A 20637-nucleotide genomic window follows, 5' to 3' on the forward strand; every position below is an offset into this window, starting at 1 on the left:
AGGTGGTCGAAATTTCCGGAGCCCTCCACTACGGCGCCTCTCATAGTCATATCGTGGTTTTGTGAATTTAAACCCCAGATATTATTATTATTCTTGAGGGCTAGGGAACAAAATCCTACATATGCTTCTTCAAATCGAGATATCTCACTTATCTACGACGTGACTTGATTGCGCAGTGTTTAGTTTGTCCTCATACTGCCATAATATTCCGAAAGGTCGCACCGCATGAATTACGTCGAATGGGCAGCCACCAGAAATAAACTATATGTCACATGACCTCAACTACGCAGGCGTCCAGCGTGTTTTCTTCTTCGTAGTTCGACATATCTCAACTGGCCTCAACCCTTCACCTTTCGTTGACATTTCTATCTTTTATCTTTAAACGACCGGCTCGCATATTTACGCCAGCGAACAACGAAGCAAGTCTGTTCATCAGATAAGCGAACGACGCAATCTAAAGCGACCTCTGGCATTCAGACGTCCTCCTTTCAAAACTTCAAGAAAGTGCCACCGTCTGTAACGACGCTGCGCAAACGTGCTACGCCATAGCCGATCGGCCTCGCGTCGGGAGCGCGCATGCGCGACTTGCGTGACGTAGCTATCGTGAGTCTGACCTGCCGCTTCAGGCTTTCGGCTGTGAGAAACTCGGATGCTTATACGAACTACTTCAAGAGCAAGATTGAACTGTCTGATTCACCCTTATGCATTCAGTGTAACACCCCAGAATACCTGGGACATGTGCGACTGCAGGCAATACGCATCAGAGAGACAGTCTCTGAACGCGGCATTACTTTTTCAATGGGATCCGCGCTTAGAAATGCGACATATTCTGGGCCGATGGCAAGGCACCATCTGTGCGCTTTGCACCACAAATGCGCTGGTGACGTTCTTGCGGGTCACGAGCATTAATGAAACTATGCAAGCCATGCAGCGGTGTGTGTGTGTGTGTGTGTGTGTGTGTGTGTGTGTGTGTGTGTGTGTGTGTGTGTGTGTGTGTGTGTGTGTGTGTGTGTGTGTGTGTGTGTGTGTGTGTGTGTGCGTGCGTGTTTGTATGGCTGTATATGTTATGTCATTATCCGCGTATATATATCATAATCATCACCCAACACCTGGAGTAGCATGTCAGGCGAATAGCCGGGCTAACATCCCCTAGCATCTCTCTCTCTCTCTCTCTCTCTCGCTCTTCCTCGAATGCTTTGGGCACGGCGGGCTTGACGCGTCGGCGACGGCGCGGCGAAGCACCAGACGGCAACGCGGCAGCGTTCAAGGTTAGCGGAAGCTGTGGTCACAGAATGGGACGGCGCGTTGGTTGCGCTAAGGGTGTCGTCTCCTGCACCTGGCGATGCCGCGAGCAGACTTTACGAAGGAGACACTGGTTGGATCTTGTTCTCCGTCGCCTCCTTTCTCCGGGCCCTTCTCGCATAGCTAGCCGCTCGTGATCGCCATGCTAATGAGCGTGTGTGGTAGATGAGACACTGCCTACGTAAAGTCAATAACAAAGAAAGATTCCTGCTCAAATAAGTGAGAAGGAATGAACGAGAAATGGCGAGTGCTTTGGGGGCGATGAAGCAAGAACGCTCATTACCAGCTTCGGTGGGATCCCATGCAGCCATGTTATTTTTCTTTTTGACGCCAAAGGCCATGATCTGCGGCATATGATGTTTGTTTCGAATCGAAGTCTCTATAGGTCGATGACGACTTTCTTCATATCTACACATCTGGCTTTTTTTTTCTCTCTCTCTTTCTTTCTCTTAGAATTTGTCCTCGTCCGATTTTTGACGCCATGAATCACGACGTTTCGACCTGGTGCCTCGACGTGAAAGCATCGTCTACGCGATTAGCTTTGGATGTGGCTACGGTTACGTCTGTTTTCTTTTTCTCGGTAGAATTGTTGATGCAAGGAGCTTGAGGGAACGGGTTGCACTGGAGGTCTGATTTATAGTTTGCTGTGAACGAATCGAAAAAGATGACCGAGATCGGTGATAAAAGAGATCTTCGTTTTCTTTCAATGATTTTAAAGGTTACCTGAACACACAGCTGGGAGCTAGCGACCCTCTCCCTCCCTCACATCATTTTTCAAGCTTCGTAAATCACTGCTGACTTATTTTTGACAGTTTACTCCCATAAGGCCGGCTACATCATCATCATCATCCTTTTTATTTGTCCTTTACAGGACGAAGACCTCTCTCAATGATCTCTATTCATTCTCTCCCAATTTAACATTCCCCCCCCCCAAAAAAAAAAAGTTTCCCTGCGATTAAACAATACGTAATAACACGCATAAAATGCCATACAATTTCAACCTAGAATAACGGAGAGCTGAGCTAGTTGGTAAGTATTCATTTTAAAAAGCTACCGCTGCATTTGTGGTGTCTTGGCTTCTTTCTCGTGTCCGTGTTTGCACGCCCCGTATTTTAAGATGTCAGCCTCAAACATTTTGTTTAATTGGTTTTCGTAACAATTAAATGCCCTTCGTGATGACGAACTTTATCAAGGGATGCAATATCAGTGGTCCCGTGCTGAGCACGCCATTATAGGTTTCTATGCCAAGTGTAATAGTAAGTCATAATAGTTAGCAAGCCAGTTGTATTAGGTTATCTTCATTGTAGAACTATAACCGTAACATATACATATACGTCACTGTTGAAAAAAAAAGTAATACTGTCATGGCATCGTCACCTCACAGCGCTGCAGCGGCCACTATATCTAATCTGCTAATCTCTCGTATCTTGCGACACCGACTGACGAATTTATCGTTATTCTAGTGAAACCATTGCGAACTAATATTACGCGTCTGTAACATACACTTCATCCTTCTCAGGTGTTAAGAGTTAAGATTTACTCACAATAAACACATGTGCCTAGAGATGATTGCGCTTCTGGGCCTTTCATAGACAGCCAGCTACAGAAAATGTTCTTAAGCGCAGTAATAACCGCAATAAATAGTTCCAGCCAGCATATAATAGACAACGCTCGCCACCAAAGTCAAGACGCTCTTATTAATGAAGAGCTCCTCCAGTTCGGCCTGAACTCCAACATTTTTGCCATGAATGAAGAGTCCGTATAATTATGAAGAAAACTTTTGCGCGTTTCGTTTTGTCTCGCGACTCGGGCATTGCCAACTCGAAGTTATTGCAACACGCGTTGAATATAAGGCCATAGAGACAGTGTGAGAGCACATGCTTTGCAAGTCTGCGCATGCGTCACTTTCTGCCGGGGATTTTTGGTGCTAACGAAGTATCTTTTGTATGCATGAATGAACTTGGGCTTTCACAAAAACGCGATGCGCGTACAGCTGTCTAAATTATGTTTTTTTTTCTTTTTGCTTACTCGGCGCGCGTATTATTAATGAGGTGGTTTTCGAAGGAGCGGATACTGGCGCCAGCTCGAGCGGAAGCAAGGCTCGCCGCCGTATTATTAATAATAAGGAGGCACAACAAATCCTTGAGTTACGCTCATGCTCGAATCACTGCGTTGTCGTCTTCGTTGTTTTGCGTTAAGAAATGAGAAGTTACTCAGGGACGACGACGCAGTCCAGTAAATCCATGTTTTTTCTTCTTCTTCGTCTCTCATTTATTTATTTTCTGTCGCGTTGCCCAGCCGCGGTGTGGGATGCAAAACACCGGCACAGGCTTGCGCGCCAACAAGATGTCTCAAAAGGAACGCCGAGGACACGCGCGAACGGGCGTGAAGGCTGAAACTGACAGGTTAGATGCAATGAGATGTCCTATAAACAAAATAAAAAAGTAGTCATGTGAGTCGGAGAGTGAGCGAGAAGTTTCTGCTATTCTGGCTGAGACTCACAAATATCGAATCACAAACGTAAGTACAAAAATTAGGCGTGGGAATAGCAGATGTTCATCTTCACCACACAGTGCGAAAGACGATGCGGTCACATGGTAATCGTCCTCGTTATCATGTACACGGCAGGATGAAGGCACCTCCTAATGATTTCTAGCCTTTAGCTGTCTCACGTCAGAGCTAACTCAACGTGCCGAGCAAGCTTCCTGATTTCATCGCATCACGTTCTGTTCTTCGCCGTTTGCGACTGCGTTTCGCTCTTTTTTGGCAACCACTCTGCAACTTCCCATAGAGCACACGGTTGTCTGTTGTATACGTATGAGATGGCCTACCCAGTTCAGCTTGTAATAGCTTTTTTTCTCACTCTTGGATTTCCAGTTGGCAAAACAGCTTAATATAGGTAAATATGGGCATGGAGTTGCATTTCATGCTGATACTGCAAAAATTGCATTAGTACGTGTTGTAGTTCATGCGCCATCGTTCATATTCATTGGGTTGGTCACATTTAAAACGCACGCTACTCACACTTTCGCGAACTTTCATCGAAGCAAAACTGTTGAGTTGTAAGTAAGCGCTCGTGTTGTGCACTTTCTTGTCCCTGTCGTGTTAGCGCTTATAATATATATGAACTGTCATTGTCTTAAACCACGTCCAATGTAGATAGCGTGCAACTGCTGCAGACACAGGAGTAGGTTTCCCGTTTGCCTTACGAGGGGGAGGGAGGAGGATAGCGCATCCTTGCCTCCTCACCCACCGTAACTCTCAGAGTGCAGACGCATGCAAGTGAGGACTTCGGACGCTGATCTTCGTATGGTTCATACCGAGTACAAGAGCAGACTGATGTAAGTATAAAATACTATTCGGAGTTTAGAACCACGGCTGCTCGATAAAAAAAAGTAAAAAAACTTTTTTTTTTTGTCAGGCGGTCGTGTTAGAACCCTAAAAAGACAAGTTAACTGGACTTTGTACAGATTGTTACCCTGCACGTGGTGAGGAGAACGGGGGTCTTGGGAACGTGGCTTCACAGCTCATTAACCCAGAGAGTCATGCAAACGTTCCTGTTGGTCCGTCACTCAAGCCTCTCCTCCCTCTCTCCCTCTCTCCTGCTTGTGTCGAGTGAAACAAGGAGTTTCACTCGACACATTTTTCCGTATAATATTCACGGGATAAGCGTGATAAGCGATAACTAAATGGAACTTGAATAATTGAAATCAACACTGAAGTGGCGTACCTGGCCCGTTCGTCCGGTATTGGGTTGTTTCGCATCCAGTTGTTGCACACGTAACCGTAGAAATCTTGACACGGGTCGACGCTCTCATCCATCGACTGCAGAATCAGTTGTGCTGCGAAGAAAACAACATCAGGAGGAAAAAATGTTAAGCCGTGATGGCTTAACGTATACAGTTGTTCATTTAAGGATTACATGCAGCCCGAACAAAATTTGTTATGGTTGAGTTTTTCTTTACCTACAGCTAGCATTTTTTTGTGGAAATTTCTTCCGCAGCTGAGGCGAAGAAGTGTTGATTGCCTGTGACAGCGATCTGACGATCTTAAAAGTCGGTCCGTTTTAGAGATATATAGGCAATATATTGATGACCTTATTAATACAACTTATACCTGACTATATTTATTATTGTTACTGAGATGAACATAAATGACTAAGTGTGCCACGCGTCAGCTAATTCAAGTTATTTGTTTCAGGGCAACACCGCGCCGCACATTCCTTTGCGTCTGTATGACTGCGGATCAATTTCAGCTTGAACTCTCGTGTGCGCCTATACGTTCTCGAAGCGCGCGTTCTCGCTTCGCATCCGTCTCCGAAACGCGGCCGCCGTTGACAGCTACAAAAAAATTATTCACTTGACCTCGCGCCGATCGGCGAAACGCAACAGCAGCCAGGTCACCGACGCTGGTTAAGAACAAGTTCTGTGGTTGACGTTTTCACGTGCTCGTTCGCCTTATGCAAGCCTGAAGCTGTTTATTTATGCTTATTTATTAAACTTATATGTCGGGAGAAGCGACCTCAATTAAGTAGCCTTTTTAAGAGCATTTGAATTCGGTTGACAACATCGATGTTAATTCTTCCATACAGATGTGACGTCGTCTCTGCTGAGGAATAGTGGGATTTAATAATGACATGATCACCGAGCGACATTCTTGTTTCTCTTCCAAGCACTTACTTTCGGTTTTCCGAATATTCATACAAACCCTTCTAAAAAATAAAAATTGATTGTTCCAGTTCAAGTTCACAGTTGTATTGGATACATATGATATCAGAGCCTTACTTTACTAAGGACCAATTAACGTCAAGGATAGTTAATGAAAACTAGCTGATTGAGTTCATTGAAAGATTGTGAGCAGATGGTACCGTTGCGGCACCTGGCGGAGCAAATCTCAACCGCGCGCTTCTCTCTATGTGGCCTCTGAGATCGGCCTCGGCAGCGTGGGAAACACAAAAGTTGGCCCAAGGCCCACGAACGCCTACGGGCGAGCGCCACTACAACATACCTAAGTGAAGGATTAGGGCCGCCTCCTGATTTTTTTAGCTTGAAGAGTAAATCGGGAGCAATCATTTGAAATCAGAAAGTAGTAAGAGAAACGAGTAGCGACGATGAGCAAGTATATTGATAGGCTGAAAAAACAGCGATAACACGAATGCAACCGTCAGTTTGCATGCCTCGAGCCCATTTAAAGATAGTGCACTTGTCGATGCTCCAATCACTTACCTCGCTCATGACATACCGTCGAGTTGCACACCTCTGTCGATAGCTCCTGGCTTCCTCTTTTCAAAGCTGCAAAATAAACGTACAGAGCACGCGATGTCATTCGCTGTCGCCTCACTTAACAAGAACACAACGAGCACTGAAAATCTACTACTTAACAGTAGGTAACAAGTAACTAGTTACCAGTAGGTAACCAGTAGACCAGTAGACTAAGGGATCAATAAGCTCTTCGCAGGAAGGGCTTCAATTCTCCCGATTGATTCAACCGCCTGTCTCCTCAAACTAAAAAGCGAACTAATTAATTTCTATAGTTACTGCCGCATTTAATGTATCCAGTCATCATAAACCGTCTGTAGCCACAGAATAAATAATGCTGAAAATATCGAGCAAATATCGCAGTGCGGGGGCGTAGCCACATATTCTTTAAGGGGGGTCAACCACCCTTTATGTATATTGGTGCGTGCGTTTGTATATGTGCGTGTATATATAAACATGCAAAATTGAAAAATTTCGGGAGAGGAGTTAGAACGCCCAACCACACTCCCCACCCCCACCTCGTCGCTACGCCAATTTCGCAATTCCCTTATTTTGCATAACGTTAAGCGCAATACTGAATCGACGAGGACGGGACAGGGAGTGACACACACACAAGCGCTAACTTTCAACAATGGTTTATTGTTGAAAGTTAGCGCTTGTGTGTGTGTCACTCCCTGTCCCGTCCTCGTCGATTCAGTATTGCGCTTAACGTTATGCATATGTCGCACCAACAAGGCCAAAGATCCACCCTTGCTAAGTCCCTTATTTTGATTATTTTCTTGAAACACCCTGTGAACACACACACGCGCCCGGAGAGAGACACATACATACATACATACATACATACATACATACATACATACATACATACATACATACATACATACATACATACATACATACATACATACATACATACATACATACATACATACATACATACATACATACATACATACATACATACATACATACATACAAAACAGCTCACATGGGCTGGGTGCCAACCCTTGAGCAAATGAAGACATTAAGCACCCCTGTTAGTATCTATCGACATTGGTGCAATATTTCCACGAGTGCCATCGATGCGGACTTACAGGAAGCGTGCTCAACAGCTCATTTTTGCGTCATGAGCGCTCGCGTAGACATTTCGCCAATCGCTTCGATAGCTCCGTCTGCATGCACGCTGACGGCGCCATTAATTACAAAGATCGACGCACGAAGCCACCGAAAGCGCCCAGAAAGTCGCGCAGCGCCAACCGGCCGCGCAACATCAGCCTGCTCTACAAAGAGTTGCATGGTGCCTCTGCGTACGCGCCGCTGCTCGGATTTTGCGAAAATTTCCGGTTTTCTCCGTCGCTGCATACGCACGTTATCTGTTCGCTTCGGGAAACTTGCGAGGGTCAGGAGATGCAGAGGATCCATTACGATCGCTTTAAGCTTGGCAGCCGGCGCAGTTTCTCGTGTCAAGGTCTTCGCTGATAAATGCGAGGCATTACCGGAACGTTACACGGCACCCAGTGCGGAATATCCTCAGTCCTATTAATTTCGTTACGTCACCTAACACTCCAGAGCCTCGCTGGGCTTTCGCCACTTTATGTTTTACTTAAATAGTTCGTACACTTTTTAAAAGCACTTAATATGCAGAACCTCGTGACACAGACACCTAAATTCTTGGCGCCCAATTATTCCGCGTGTAGTTTCTATCGTGTAGTCTTGCCAATAAGAAAGATAACGCCAGATTGCCCGTTTTCATGTTAAATATTCATTTTGTTCATTCGCCTCAAAGCAATGCGGCATCGTGTGGATAGTTCTCGGGATTACACGTTTGTGTAAATTACTGTCTGAATGTACCCCTAGCGGCAATGGCGTTGCGCTGTTAACAGCGAGGACTTAGGTTCGATTGCCAGCCACGGCGGCCGCATTTCGATAGGGGTGAAATGCAAGAACGCCATTATACTTCGATGTACGCTCGTTAAAGAAACCGCGGTGGTTTGAAATAATCCGTATTCTTCTTACTACGCCAAGCTTCATAGTCACGTCGCGCTTTTGACACTCAATAATTTAACTTTAGCTGTCTGAATGCTGATCATGTGTTAACTTTTGAATTTGCCACACTCTATAGGGTGTTTTTCATTAGACTGCCACAAACGACTCGACGTATGGCATTGCAGCTCGAATTTGCCTGAGACCAATGTCAAAATTTAATCCAACCACGTGACCACCAATGTCGTTCACACAGAGGCGATAACTTTAAGGGTGTTCCACATAAAGCGCGGGTGGGACCTTTGACGTATTTTCATAAGCTCCAAAAACAAACAAAAAATTATTGAGAGTTGCACGAAGAAGTCAAGCCGCTATCGTACAAAATAGAAAACGTCAGTGTTCAGTAAGGCTTTAACATCACTTGTGATATTAGAGACGCAAATGTTTTACGTTGAGCCGATAGTGGATAAGCTTCTTATTTGCCAAATTCTTTGCAGTGAAAGAGCCTCAATGTTGCATGTTTGGCACAAAGTAGCCGAACCCGGTAACTGTGGCAACAGCCCAGAAGACCATACGACACGGTGTTTCTTCTAATATATTCTCAATCTTTTTTCACGCAGTAACTCTTCTCATGCCTCCACTTTACGTTTCTGCGCTTTCTTGGGTGCCTTGGAATTTACTTTGCACCAAACTCTCACTGCTTTTATGACGCCAAACTCGGCTGGGAACTGCCAGTACACGTATTGACGGTAAGTGAGGCAAAGTTGGCAACTATGTCAAAGTACATAACGCGAAGCTGAACTAAGATGAAGCTGCCAACGTTTCTTTTCCTTTGACTCTATCTTCACTTGGCGTACTTACACGGAAATCGTTTGGCTATTAGACTTGTTCCACAGCTTTCACTCGTCGATAATCTTTCCTTCGCGCTACCACTTGCTAGCCTTTTATACAGTCAGTCGTGCTGGCACAGCAATCTCCCCTGAAGAGTACTCTTTCGGGGCTTCCAGAAACGGAAAGAACTTGCCTTGAACTGCTGAACTTTCTCTCCTAGGAACTCCTTGAGCGGTTTTCTTTGTGGCTTTGTGCTACATTTAAGTACATGCTAACTCTTTCCTTTCCTGAACCTGCCTCCAGGGACAGGGCTTCATAAAACTAAAGTTCAATACTGGACTCCAATATCACGGTGGCGGGCGCGGTGACCACAGAAACCATGTTTTATTGAACTTATTGTATGTGCGAATCACGAATGTTGCGCAGAGGCTTACAGAAAGGACAGTTCTGCAGCATGGGTACATATTACGATCAGAATAGGCTGTCATGGTTGAGCTGTACACATGATGGCATTAACATTGTTTCTACAGCAAATCCGTACGGGGCTAGGTTCTGGCGGATCGCATCCGCGGACAAAAAGATGCGTAGAACAACAATATTCGGCTAACCGATTAGCTTGGCTAATCCAGCGCTTTTCGTCGAAAAAAATAATGGACATGGCGTAAAAGTAACCATAAAGAAGCATGATTTCACCTGACACAGCACAGTGACGTGAACAATTTCGCCTCAAAGACAATACCATTTGCATAAGAAACAAACGTCGTGCCATTTTCGTACTTTTGAAACAACGAGATTTCTCATTTACTGCAGGATTTGAAATTGAGACCGCCGTTATATTATTGGTTATTCGCAAGAGAAACACCGCGACATTTGAATGTATATCTCTTTATTCGTTCAATATATTCAAGGATAATATATAGGAAGGAAAACGGGAGAGAGGAAAGACAGGGATGTTAACCAGTTTGGCATAACCGGTATGCTACCCTGTACAGGGGGAAGGGATAATATATAAATTCACTACAGTGATATTCATGTGCACTATACCAGTCCCACCACAGTCACAACTTCCCCAGCTGGAAATCTTCACAGCAGTGGAAGAGATCTGAATATCGCCTTTGGCGTTATGTAGCATGAATCTACTGTAGTGGGTATGAGAAATCTATGAGGAACAAGAACATGAATGTATTCGCACCTTTCGGCCTGGCCATGGCCAGCGTTGTGGTCGCGATGAGCACGATGGCGATGACGGTGAGGAACCCAACGCTGACTAGCAGGCACCGTTCCATCTTTGTCCGTCGGTTCCACCAGGAACGGCCACTGCAATGGCACAGAGACAGCGTGATGTGGTGGCACTGTATTATACGTATACATCGAACAAGAATAGTATTTGAATTGCGATGCAAGTACCAGAAAGGTCCTTACAATAAATGGTTCTTAGATGATCAATCAACGGGGAAGGGGAACAGAAAAAGAGGAACAGAAGAACACCGTGAACATATGCTTGTGCTCGGAGAACACGATGCAGTCAAAGAAGCTCGCGGAAACCAGTCGTTTTCAAAGAGCACAAAGTTTCTGGCTTTTCTGATGAACATTCCCGTATTCATCGTTTGAATTTCACTCTTTCACTTCAGGGCATCAATAGCGTAAATTTTTTTTTAATTTTACATCCATGCGGCATCCCATGCATTCAAAAGACAGCGCGTACAGGCGAATGCGGCGATTATAGCGATGGTGGTTTCCGAAGTGCGTGCTTCCCATCGAAAACGCTCTGCCCTCTGAATTTTAGCTTCTGTAGTGTCCTATTTCGATGATACTGAGACTGCAAGGGAAAAAATAAAAGGAGCTTCGGTTCGGCTTCTTCCTATGGTTCTCATCAGTGGGATGCTTCTATAAGAGAAGTAGTCCTTTCGCTGCGAATTTTTGTATTACTGTGACATCGATATAGTGAGTGAGGCGCAGGGTTGCCGTTGGGCCGAGTGAGAAGGAGCCAGAACTCAAGGAAAAAGTAGCCAAAGTAGCCATTCCAATTAATTTCATCGCCACATTTGCAGCCACATGGAACAGAAACTGTATTATGAGTGCAGTTTTTCTTATCGAACAATAATTGATACCTTGTTAAATGCAACCAAGACAATACAAAATAAGACCATGATTTCTTCTACTCTTGATTGGCCTTCAAGCTACAAATAAGTTGCAAATAAATAATAAATTCAGTGCGCCTCCATATAATTCATGTAGAACAGATAGAGTTCTCCCCAGATACAGAGTAATTTTAGAACATTCCAGCCAACAATTCAGTAGGAACATTACACGTTGAAGCAGCTTTAGCATGACGCCACAGACCACGTTTGATTAGTACAGTTTACATCAAACAGCTTCAAACAGTGAAATGCGATTGAAGATGAACAGCCCAGTCATTTTGTTTGGAATTTCTGTTTCTGCCAAGTTCACACGACTACACGCGCAGCAACTTCGCCCCTTCGTATTATGCAGGCTCGCCACGCGTTGCGTTGGGTTGGCTCGGTGCGCACCAGGTTTCTAGTTGTAGGACGATGCACGCGCATCTGCTAACACGACAGAAAAGCTTGGAAACAGTGCATTTTATCTACAAATAATAAAAACAATGGCTACTTAATGCGCCCAAAACAGAAGTTCAAAAGTAGCCAGAAAGTAACCATGGAGCCAACCTGAAATTTTCGTCGCCGGACGGGGTCGTAAAGTAGCCAATTTAGCGCAAAAATTATAGCCACGAACGATAATCCTGGTGAGGAGTGCCTTGCCACCACCAACGAAGTGCAGAAACTAGTCATGATAGAATTAGTTATATATTGAAGGAAGATATCAGTGCTAACAAAAAAAAGAATGAAAACTGAAAAAGGGTGAAGGTCCCTTTCCTCTGAGGGCCGCACACGTACGGTCAAAAACCTCTCAGGATGTTTTCGAAAGCATCTTTTCAACAGCATCGATACCTTCGCAGGAAAAAACAAAATACGAAGAGGTTCCGGAAACTTTCTTTTGACTGATCTGTTCGTCTTCCTCGTCGCCTATTGGCGCAAGCACTATCTGTGTTGCTCTGACGCATAGCTCAGCAATGGAGAAAGAAAGAGAAGGAAAGAAGCACAAAAAAAGAAAAAAAATTGCGGCAACGGTTTCCGGACCATATCTTGCTTTCGTAAGATATGGCCTCTCACGAATACATGCGAACGTTGACAAATCTGGCCGTCCCGAAAGGCAAGCATGTCTTTGCCACTTGATGGAGTACCATATTTACGCTCGCCAAGATGGAACCACGGTGCTCACTTCCCGGTCTCACATTTTCGAAACTCCGATTGGGAGCTGTCTCGGATTTCGAGTTGCGTTTCCTAAAAAGTGGCATTGCAACAAACAAGTTACGATTCGTCTATCGGACAGTTGAAGCAGCGTAGAGATGGTCGGTTAGAGTACTCGAAGGAAGTGTTCAGAATATATATGTTTTAGACATGCTTCTCGTGTTTCTTTCTTCTGTTTTGTTTGTTTGAAAAAGAAGTCCGGCCAGTAAATGTGGCAACATCGTGGTAACTCAAATGATTGCTTCGTAGGTTGAGGCATATGCTAGGCGTTTACTTTTTCCTTTTTTTTTTTCTTGAATACTACAATGAGCGCTATCAAAATACAGTGATCACCTCTATCGTGGTGGCGACCTTTGCAGCTTTAAGATTAGATTCAAGCGCACGACGGTATTATCAGGCCCAGAGTGCTTAGGGACACGAAAAATTGGTGTAAAAGCCAATATTTCTGAGGAACCACGACAACGTATTCGCGAGTTAAGATTTTCTGCCTCTCTCTTCTATCCTTCTTCCCCACGCAGACTTAGTCAAAGGTGACAAGATGTTATTTACGTCCCTTGCCTTTTATCCTCTTCCCCTCTCTCTCGCTCTCTCTCTCTACAGAGCCAATTAGTCTTTGAAAAATGTACACAATCTATCAAGTTAGAAGCGGCGAGCAGGCAGTAATTCACATTTGCCGCAGGAAACATATGCCGTACGCAATTTCGACCAACTGATCTCGAACAATTTAAGTGAAATTCTACGGCCAAGACAGACGGCATTGGAAGATGGTTCGGCGACAGGATAGGGGACGACATTCAACCGTATGTTCTCGCGTATTCCGAACGTAACTGTGCTGACGCATCCCAACCGCCAATAGATAAGTGAATCTGCCGCTCAATCCAAAAATACACATTCGCATCCAAAATACTCATGAATTTTAATTCAGGCTCATCCCACATTTCGATTCGCGAAAGCGCCGAAATGCTTTGGTAGCAACAGAACTATCTCGAGACATATGATTCGATCGGTTTTGTCGGAATACCAGCAAAGGCGACACATAAGTGCTCTATAAAAGAGAAGCGAAGTCGCTACGTCCTCAGTTTCATCAAATTTTTGTTGAACCCGGAAGTTGTGGTAGAACGGACTTAACGGAGTCCCCGACTCTTCGTTACTATTTGAGCACCTTCCGAATGCATGTGCCCAGCGGCCCGAAAGGGCTGTGTTTGCATATTTTTACCAAGAGCACGTGGGCAAACTCACGAATGATTCCACAGCATAGATTGGCTCCGTGCCTCCGAGACGTGGAACGATATATGTAATGTAGCATCATTCAGCTCGTCAAGCGCTGCGTGATGCTATATTTATGCTCGATCAGCTGTTCCAGGGCACGCTGAGGTACACAGCTGAAGAGGAAAGCCAAGTCTTGAGAATATTCATTTTGAACGATCTTACTAGTCAATACCCATATTGAAGATACTTCGCGTGTGTGGAGGCTGCAGTCATAATGTATGGAAACAGTCCATGACACCGGAGAATGAGTTTCCGCGATCGGCATGTGTTCAGTGTGCTATATATATTCAGTGTGTTATAAGTCATTTATCATATGCTAGCATATGTATTCCAAGTCGCCCACCTTTCTACCTTACTGCTATGGTAAACTTACATAAAGTTTAGAAGTTTTGCTAGGCGAATCATCTACGGTTTAAGGTACGTGACATTAGCGTAGATTTAGCGTAGCGTAACGTAACGTAGAGTCAGCAACTTGCATAACTTCAATTCTTGATATTCTTGCAGTCCTCTCAAGCGAAAAATTGTTCATGTGTTCACAATGGAAAACACAAAAAAAACCAAAAAATAAACATTGACACACAATCACTTGATGCGTAGATTAATCTCAGGAAATTTTAAAAGCCAACAGCATGCTGTAAAAATCCTCGGATTGCCGCTTTATCACCAAGACTTGCAGGAAAGAACGAAAAAAAAAATAAATTTTAGCTGTTTTCAATCGATAACCTCCTTGTTAGGTTTCTACGAAAAAAAAAAGCGCTTCCACTTATCCAGGAAAGCAAGCTTCGAAAAGTTCATTTTTCACCATGCAGGACAGGCACCTCCGAATCATCCAATTTAAAGCATTCTTCATTCTGTGCGCTTAAATAAGTCCCGTATAAATCCGCACTCAACATACTAGCATTCGAACGTTGCTTGCCTATACGCTTCTGATGTATGAACAGAAGTGTAGGAAATCAACATCAGAGAGCTGAAAAACCCTTATCTTGCAAAAAAAAAGTTGTAGTAAATAAAATAAAGTAAAATTAATCTTTCTCGTAATGCACACAAAGTGCAGCCGTTTATAGAGTGGCACGTCACACTATCGATGTACTGCAGAGTTCGACTAAGGTAACGTGCTCCTAGAACAGCATTAACGGTGCCGTGCTCTTATGTACATCCGGGAACACTGTTTTACGTCAGTTCACACTGGTTTTAGTACACTGTCAGTGGCAGCTAATCGAAATCCGTTTTTTACTCGGAGCTCATGTCACATTGTTTACTTTTCACCGTTCCCCGTTTCTTTGAGAAGCCATGTTTAGCTATTTCATTTTAACGTAGATGTATATATCTTCTCGCTGCAGCTTGCAAGCTATAAATCTAACCTAAATGACTTTGCCGCTTGCAAATATTTGAGAATGACGTGGAACGTACAACGATTCATATATACACAGCTAGGCTCAAGACGGGTGCTATTCTCTTTTCATCGTGTCTTGGTCGAACAGAAACTTCCCTAATGATTCGCCAGTTGTTATTTTACGCACATCGTTCGCGCTGCTAGCTTAAGTTTTTTTTTTTCAGTTTTAAATTTGTGCTTCCTCGTCCTGCGTTCTATCGATCTGCGTGTTTCGTGTGCCGCAGAATTTCTTCGCCTTCGCTTCGCGCTTGAATGACCACTGATTTACAGATTCCTTTTGCTTACTTTTGTAAAAATAAAAGCTCTAGAACACTCAAAAGTTGCGGTCGAATAACTGGGACGGAACAGCAAATGGGCTGCTTCTATGTACTCTCGAAAAATGGTCGTGAACATGCAATACAAAAGAACGTACGGAAGAACGCACACGCAAAAAAGGAATCCTCGAAAACTGCATTCAAGACCCCGAAATTCGCCCTTACAGAAATTATTTATTTATTTGTTTGCTGATCACTTCTTTTTTCACGCGTTTAACTAGAATGAATCGTTGAATTTCAATTTTATTGCGCTCCATAGCTTCTGTTTGTTTGCTTCTGGTGTGTTTGATTAATCTTTCGGCTCCGCTATCTGTTCTATCTGTTCTAGCTCGACATACTTCTCGCATTATTTTCGAAGGAATGTTGTTTTGGCTACTTCGTTGGTTTTCGATGTGACGACATTTTGTGTCCTGATTTCAGATTTGACCATAGGTGATACGCATGTGCATTCATAGAAACATTTATCAAGTGAAGTCAGTACGGAAGTTTAGCACTTGCGGCGTGTCCAGTTATCGCGATTAACACAGTTTAAGCATTCTCTTCAAGCTCGGTAGGATAGGGTGCCGTATACATGGCAAAATCATCCTACCAACTTTCGTTGATTGTAATAATAATAATAATAATTCTAGAGATTTTACGTCATAAACCCACGGTATGATTATGAGAGACGCCATAGTGGAGGACTCCGGATAATTTAGACCACCTGGCGTTCTTTAACGTGCGCCTAAATCCAAGCACACGGGGCTCCAGCAATTCGTCTCCATCGAAATGTGGTCGCCGCGGCCGGGATTCGATCCCGCAGCCTTTGCGTCAGCAGTCAAGCACCATAACCACTAGGCCACCGTGGCGGGTTTTCGTTGATTGCACCTATCGTCTTATCGTGATCTATATTCTCGCTTACTTGCCACTTTCGTCTCATGTTCAGCGATGGTTGACATAACTACTTATTGTTACGCTTGCAAACCGACTGCTTCGAATAACAAATTCTGCAGTTTTACGTTGTGTTCATGAGGCACGCCGAAGCGGGGGGAACTACGGACTAGCGTTCGCCACTTGGGATTAATTAACGTTTACCTTAACCTAAGTACACGGGCGTTTCTTTTCAATTCGGCACCATCGATATGAGGCCACCGTAGAGGGAAATCGAACCCGCGTCCTCCCATTTAGGACATCTTAGCCGTTAAGCTACCACGGCTGGTAACCGCGCCGAACAACTTCGCATTATTACCCTATAGGAACATGGCCGCCGCTTCAGGAAGTCGAACCTTGACCTTGCATAGCAGAAGGCCACGTCACCCAGCCATACAGACGCGGGGACTTATCCGCCTTTGTATCATTAGCAAACGTCATTCCTTGGTGGGGGAAAACCAGCAGGTCCAAATGCTTTCCTATACCGCAACATCCTGTCTTGATTAACTTGGCTTCGCAAGAGATACGTAGATCTCAGATATTCTTAACATTTTTGGTGGTTATCTTGAAGCTGATGATGCTGTTACAGCCTTGAGACTTTCGAGGTGTAATTTACAGCTCAGAAAATATGATGCTGATAGTGTTTGCGAGGGCTGAAAGAAAGAATGAACGTTATTAAAAGGAGGCCTAACCTTACTTGTGGAACAGATTCATCTTTGCTTGAAGGTCCTTACTTGAACAAGTTCACATAATCTCTGAACATCGCATACAACGTCACTAATGAACTCCCGTGGTAACTTGTGAAGATACTGCGTTACTAAGATCTAGGACGCGGGTTCGATTCCAGGCCTCCGCGGCGAATTTTTGGTGGGGGCGCAATGCAAGGACGCCCGTTCACCTAGGTCGTCAAATTAATCCGGAATCTCCCATTATTCGGTATCGTGATCTCAGCATTTACTACCCAAGAATTAACTTTTTTTTGAACGCAAGAGGTATTCGAACGTGCCACCATATTACAGATACAGAAATGCAGCCCAGTATACAGAAATCCGTTCAAGTCATCAGAAGAGCCTAAATCGACAGGATCCTATATACATACATTATAAAATCAAGAAGCTTTTAGATGAAATTTTTTTTAACGAATAAATGTTATTTCTCCTGTTAACTGGCCTAGTTAACCACGCTTCTCAAACGTTATTTGATTGTCAAAAGGCTTAATGTTTTAGAGATATGATCAACTATAGTACGCGGGGACAAATAGTTTTTTTATTGTTTGCTGGCTTTTTCTCGCAAGCAAAAAACAGAAAAAAAAAACTGACTCGAAAACGATAATAATTAAATAATCGTTGCCATCGCCACCAACTACTCGCGTTAGATATTTCTGCGCACACCAGACGGTATTAATTACTACAAAATTTATAATAACTACTTTTCCAACGCTATCTGTAGTTAACGCTCGTTGTCATGCAAAAAAAAAGTGCTATAACCGCAAAACGGTGTTACCCGTATCACCATAAAACACGCCTAATGGCGTACAAATTTAGGGTTTACTCACGTATACCTCCGCCTTTCCTGTCCGACACCTTAGCCGAGTACTCGCCGCTGCACAACTGACGAAGGCAAAGTACAAGCATCCCCGTGCAACAACAATCATCCGACAGCTTCGGCGAATAGAGGCGGGCCTTGCGATCGAACATCAAGGAACAGGACAACGCGTAAGCTTCGTCCACCTCCGCATTTGCTTCGCGCTTTTTTTGTTTCTTCTCCATTACGCGCGTACTTGAAGCCGTCATTATGTCGCTGCCGAGCGCCTGACAATAACGCGCCGCTTATTCTTCATTTATATATATATTTATTTTTGCGTTTGTGTGGTCAGGAAAGAGCCGCCGACACGCGATGGACGTATACGACACGTGTTTGCATTTCCTCCGTGGCCTTTGTGCGGCCGATATGTTGCCGATTGCTCGGGTCCTTGCAGATCGGTGCATGACTCCGTGCTCTCGCCACGACAGTGACGTTGAATGCGGTGGCTACCGGTACACGTGACAGCGATGAAAGGGCGCGAGTACAAGGCATGAAATGAAAATTTGCGACCTGCGGACAGTGTGAGGACGTTCACAGAACGTCACCCTCTCTTTAAGCGATGGCATACAATATAGAAAAAGACTATTCCGTCAATATATACAGAGAAACTTGTTCTATTTCGTGCTAGCGCTCTTGGTCTTGCTGATTTATTTCTAATAATCGCTTTTTATGGGTTTTTTTTTCATGTTTACTGGTCTTCGTGCACTATTTTGTTGGTTTACGTTGCTACTGAGGCAGCCTGAAGAGTACTGTTGCATGGAAATATGCAGCACTACTTTTAAGTTTAAGTACATTCGCATGTCGTTACAATTATGGCTGTCTCAATTTTTCGACTGCTGATTTCATCATTACGATAGAATATTGTTAAAAATGTCAGAACGAAAGCCAGGAACATTTTGATGCTTCTTTCGAAAGGGCTCGTCATTTGTGGTCGTCGTTACTGTTACTGTTAATTTCTTTACTTGGGTATGCTAATATGTCAAAGCTGGTTGCGTCAAAGCAGGCTATCCTGAAACCATACATTCGTAACTCCACTGAAAGAAGTAAACTAAAAAATTAAAGAACTAAAAAATGTGAAAGGAAAACAGGAAATCTTCTAAAGCACTATACACTATGTAGACACGAGCGTATAGAGAATGTCTCCACGGTCATGAGAATTGATAACCTGCGTCGTCATTGCTGTTGTTGCGCCCGGATGTTACCTTGTCATTCTTTAGGAAGAAATAAAACGCTCCCTTAACCACTTTTATTAATCGCTTTGTGCACATTGTGTGCCTATTTGGTTTGATTTTTATTTTATTACTCTCTCTGTCCTATTTCCTATGCCCCTATCCCTCTCCCCCTTGTGCAGGGTAAAAAACCGGTTACTATTACTAGGTTAACCTCGCTTTTTTGCTTTTCATCTCTCCCTCTCTCTCTCGATCGTGTGCTGAGTGGTTTTACTCGATAGAAGCAACGTATGCCGTCAAAAATAAGCTAATGACCATCGGTAATTTTCCGGCTTTATCCACGAATGAATTAACTTATATTAGTACGTTACTCAGAGTTGACTATTTAACTATTCTTAAGTTATTAAACTTGTTTCTGAAGGAGCTCCAGCTACGCGTTTCCTCAAGTGCCTTTTCGCGCTCTTTCTCGTAAGATTGTCGCCTGAAACAAAGTCTGTCGCGCAATTTTGCCACGCATTTTACTGCGACAGCAATTAAATGCACACTCTCGGCTGGTTTTTTAAAACAGGAATACGGATAACAAACCTTCCACCATCCTCTATAATGGAACGCTTCGTTCCTATCTGCATTAATGAAAGGCAGTTGCAAAATATAACCTCAATTATTACCCCCGAGTTAAAAAGAAAAACATTTTTCTTTCTGAGCCACAAAAAACAATAATATTATGATGTCAACCAGCCAGTTTCAACTGGTCGTGCAGGTTCAAACAACACAGCCTGTCAAATGCAAGGCCGTTGCAGCGACGCTACGGACGGCGATACTGGCTCTGGTCCAATGATTCAAGGCCCTATATACACATACATGTACCCTCTAAAAATATATAATTAAAAAAGTTGTCTTATGATAACATTTCTATGTCGCGATGTCACAAGCGTAGCTTGTTTAGCTGTCCAAGCAAACAGCGATATTAGCTCTGGACATGCTAATCGGACAGAGTGGGGATGCTTGTTTCATCATTATTAAAGACGATAGTCTTTCTTGGGGAACTTAAACGCAGAAATTTTGGTCTGTCTTTCTGTCCGTCTGTCTGTCTTTCTGTTTGTCGGCACGTCCCTCGATTCAGCCACCCGGCCAAAGTTGAACCACTTGCCCAAGGGCCAGCCATCTTGAACGGCTGACTAGGTTCATACTTGTGTACATTGTTGATCAAAAAGCAAACGTTACGCATATCTGAGGCGCAAAATCACTCGGCAAGTATTAGGTGGTATGTTCCTTTAATAGAAAACGCATACG

The 20637-nt window shown here is 43.9% G+C and overlaps 1 protein-coding gene across 1 annotated transcript in view; it reads right to left on the reverse strand.

Annotated features, from left to right (window-relative positions):
- LOC119389572 (neprilysin-1) overlaps nucleotides 1-20637 on the reverse strand; it is an 84383-nt gene that overhangs the window by 35065 nt on the left and 28681 nt on the right. Inside the window, exons 2-4 of the mRNA XM_037656895.2 lie at nucleotides 10570-10694; nucleotides 6528-6593; nucleotides 5033-5144 (exon numbers count right to left, since the gene is read on the reverse strand). Coding sequence (XP_037512823.1) covers nucleotides 5033-5144; nucleotides 6528-6593; nucleotides 10570-10694 — 303 coding nt within the window. The remainder of the gene's footprint in view (nucleotides 1-5032; nucleotides 5145-6527; nucleotides 6594-10569; nucleotides 10695-20637) is intronic.

Source organism: Rhipicephalus sanguineus, chromosome 4 (assembly GCF_013339695.2).
Source record: "Rhipicephalus sanguineus isolate Rsan-2018 chromosome 4, BIME_Rsan_1.4, whole genome shotgun sequence".
Taxonomy (NCBI): Eukaryota; Metazoa; Arthropoda; class Arachnida; order Ixodida; family Ixodidae; genus Rhipicephalus; species Rhipicephalus sanguineus.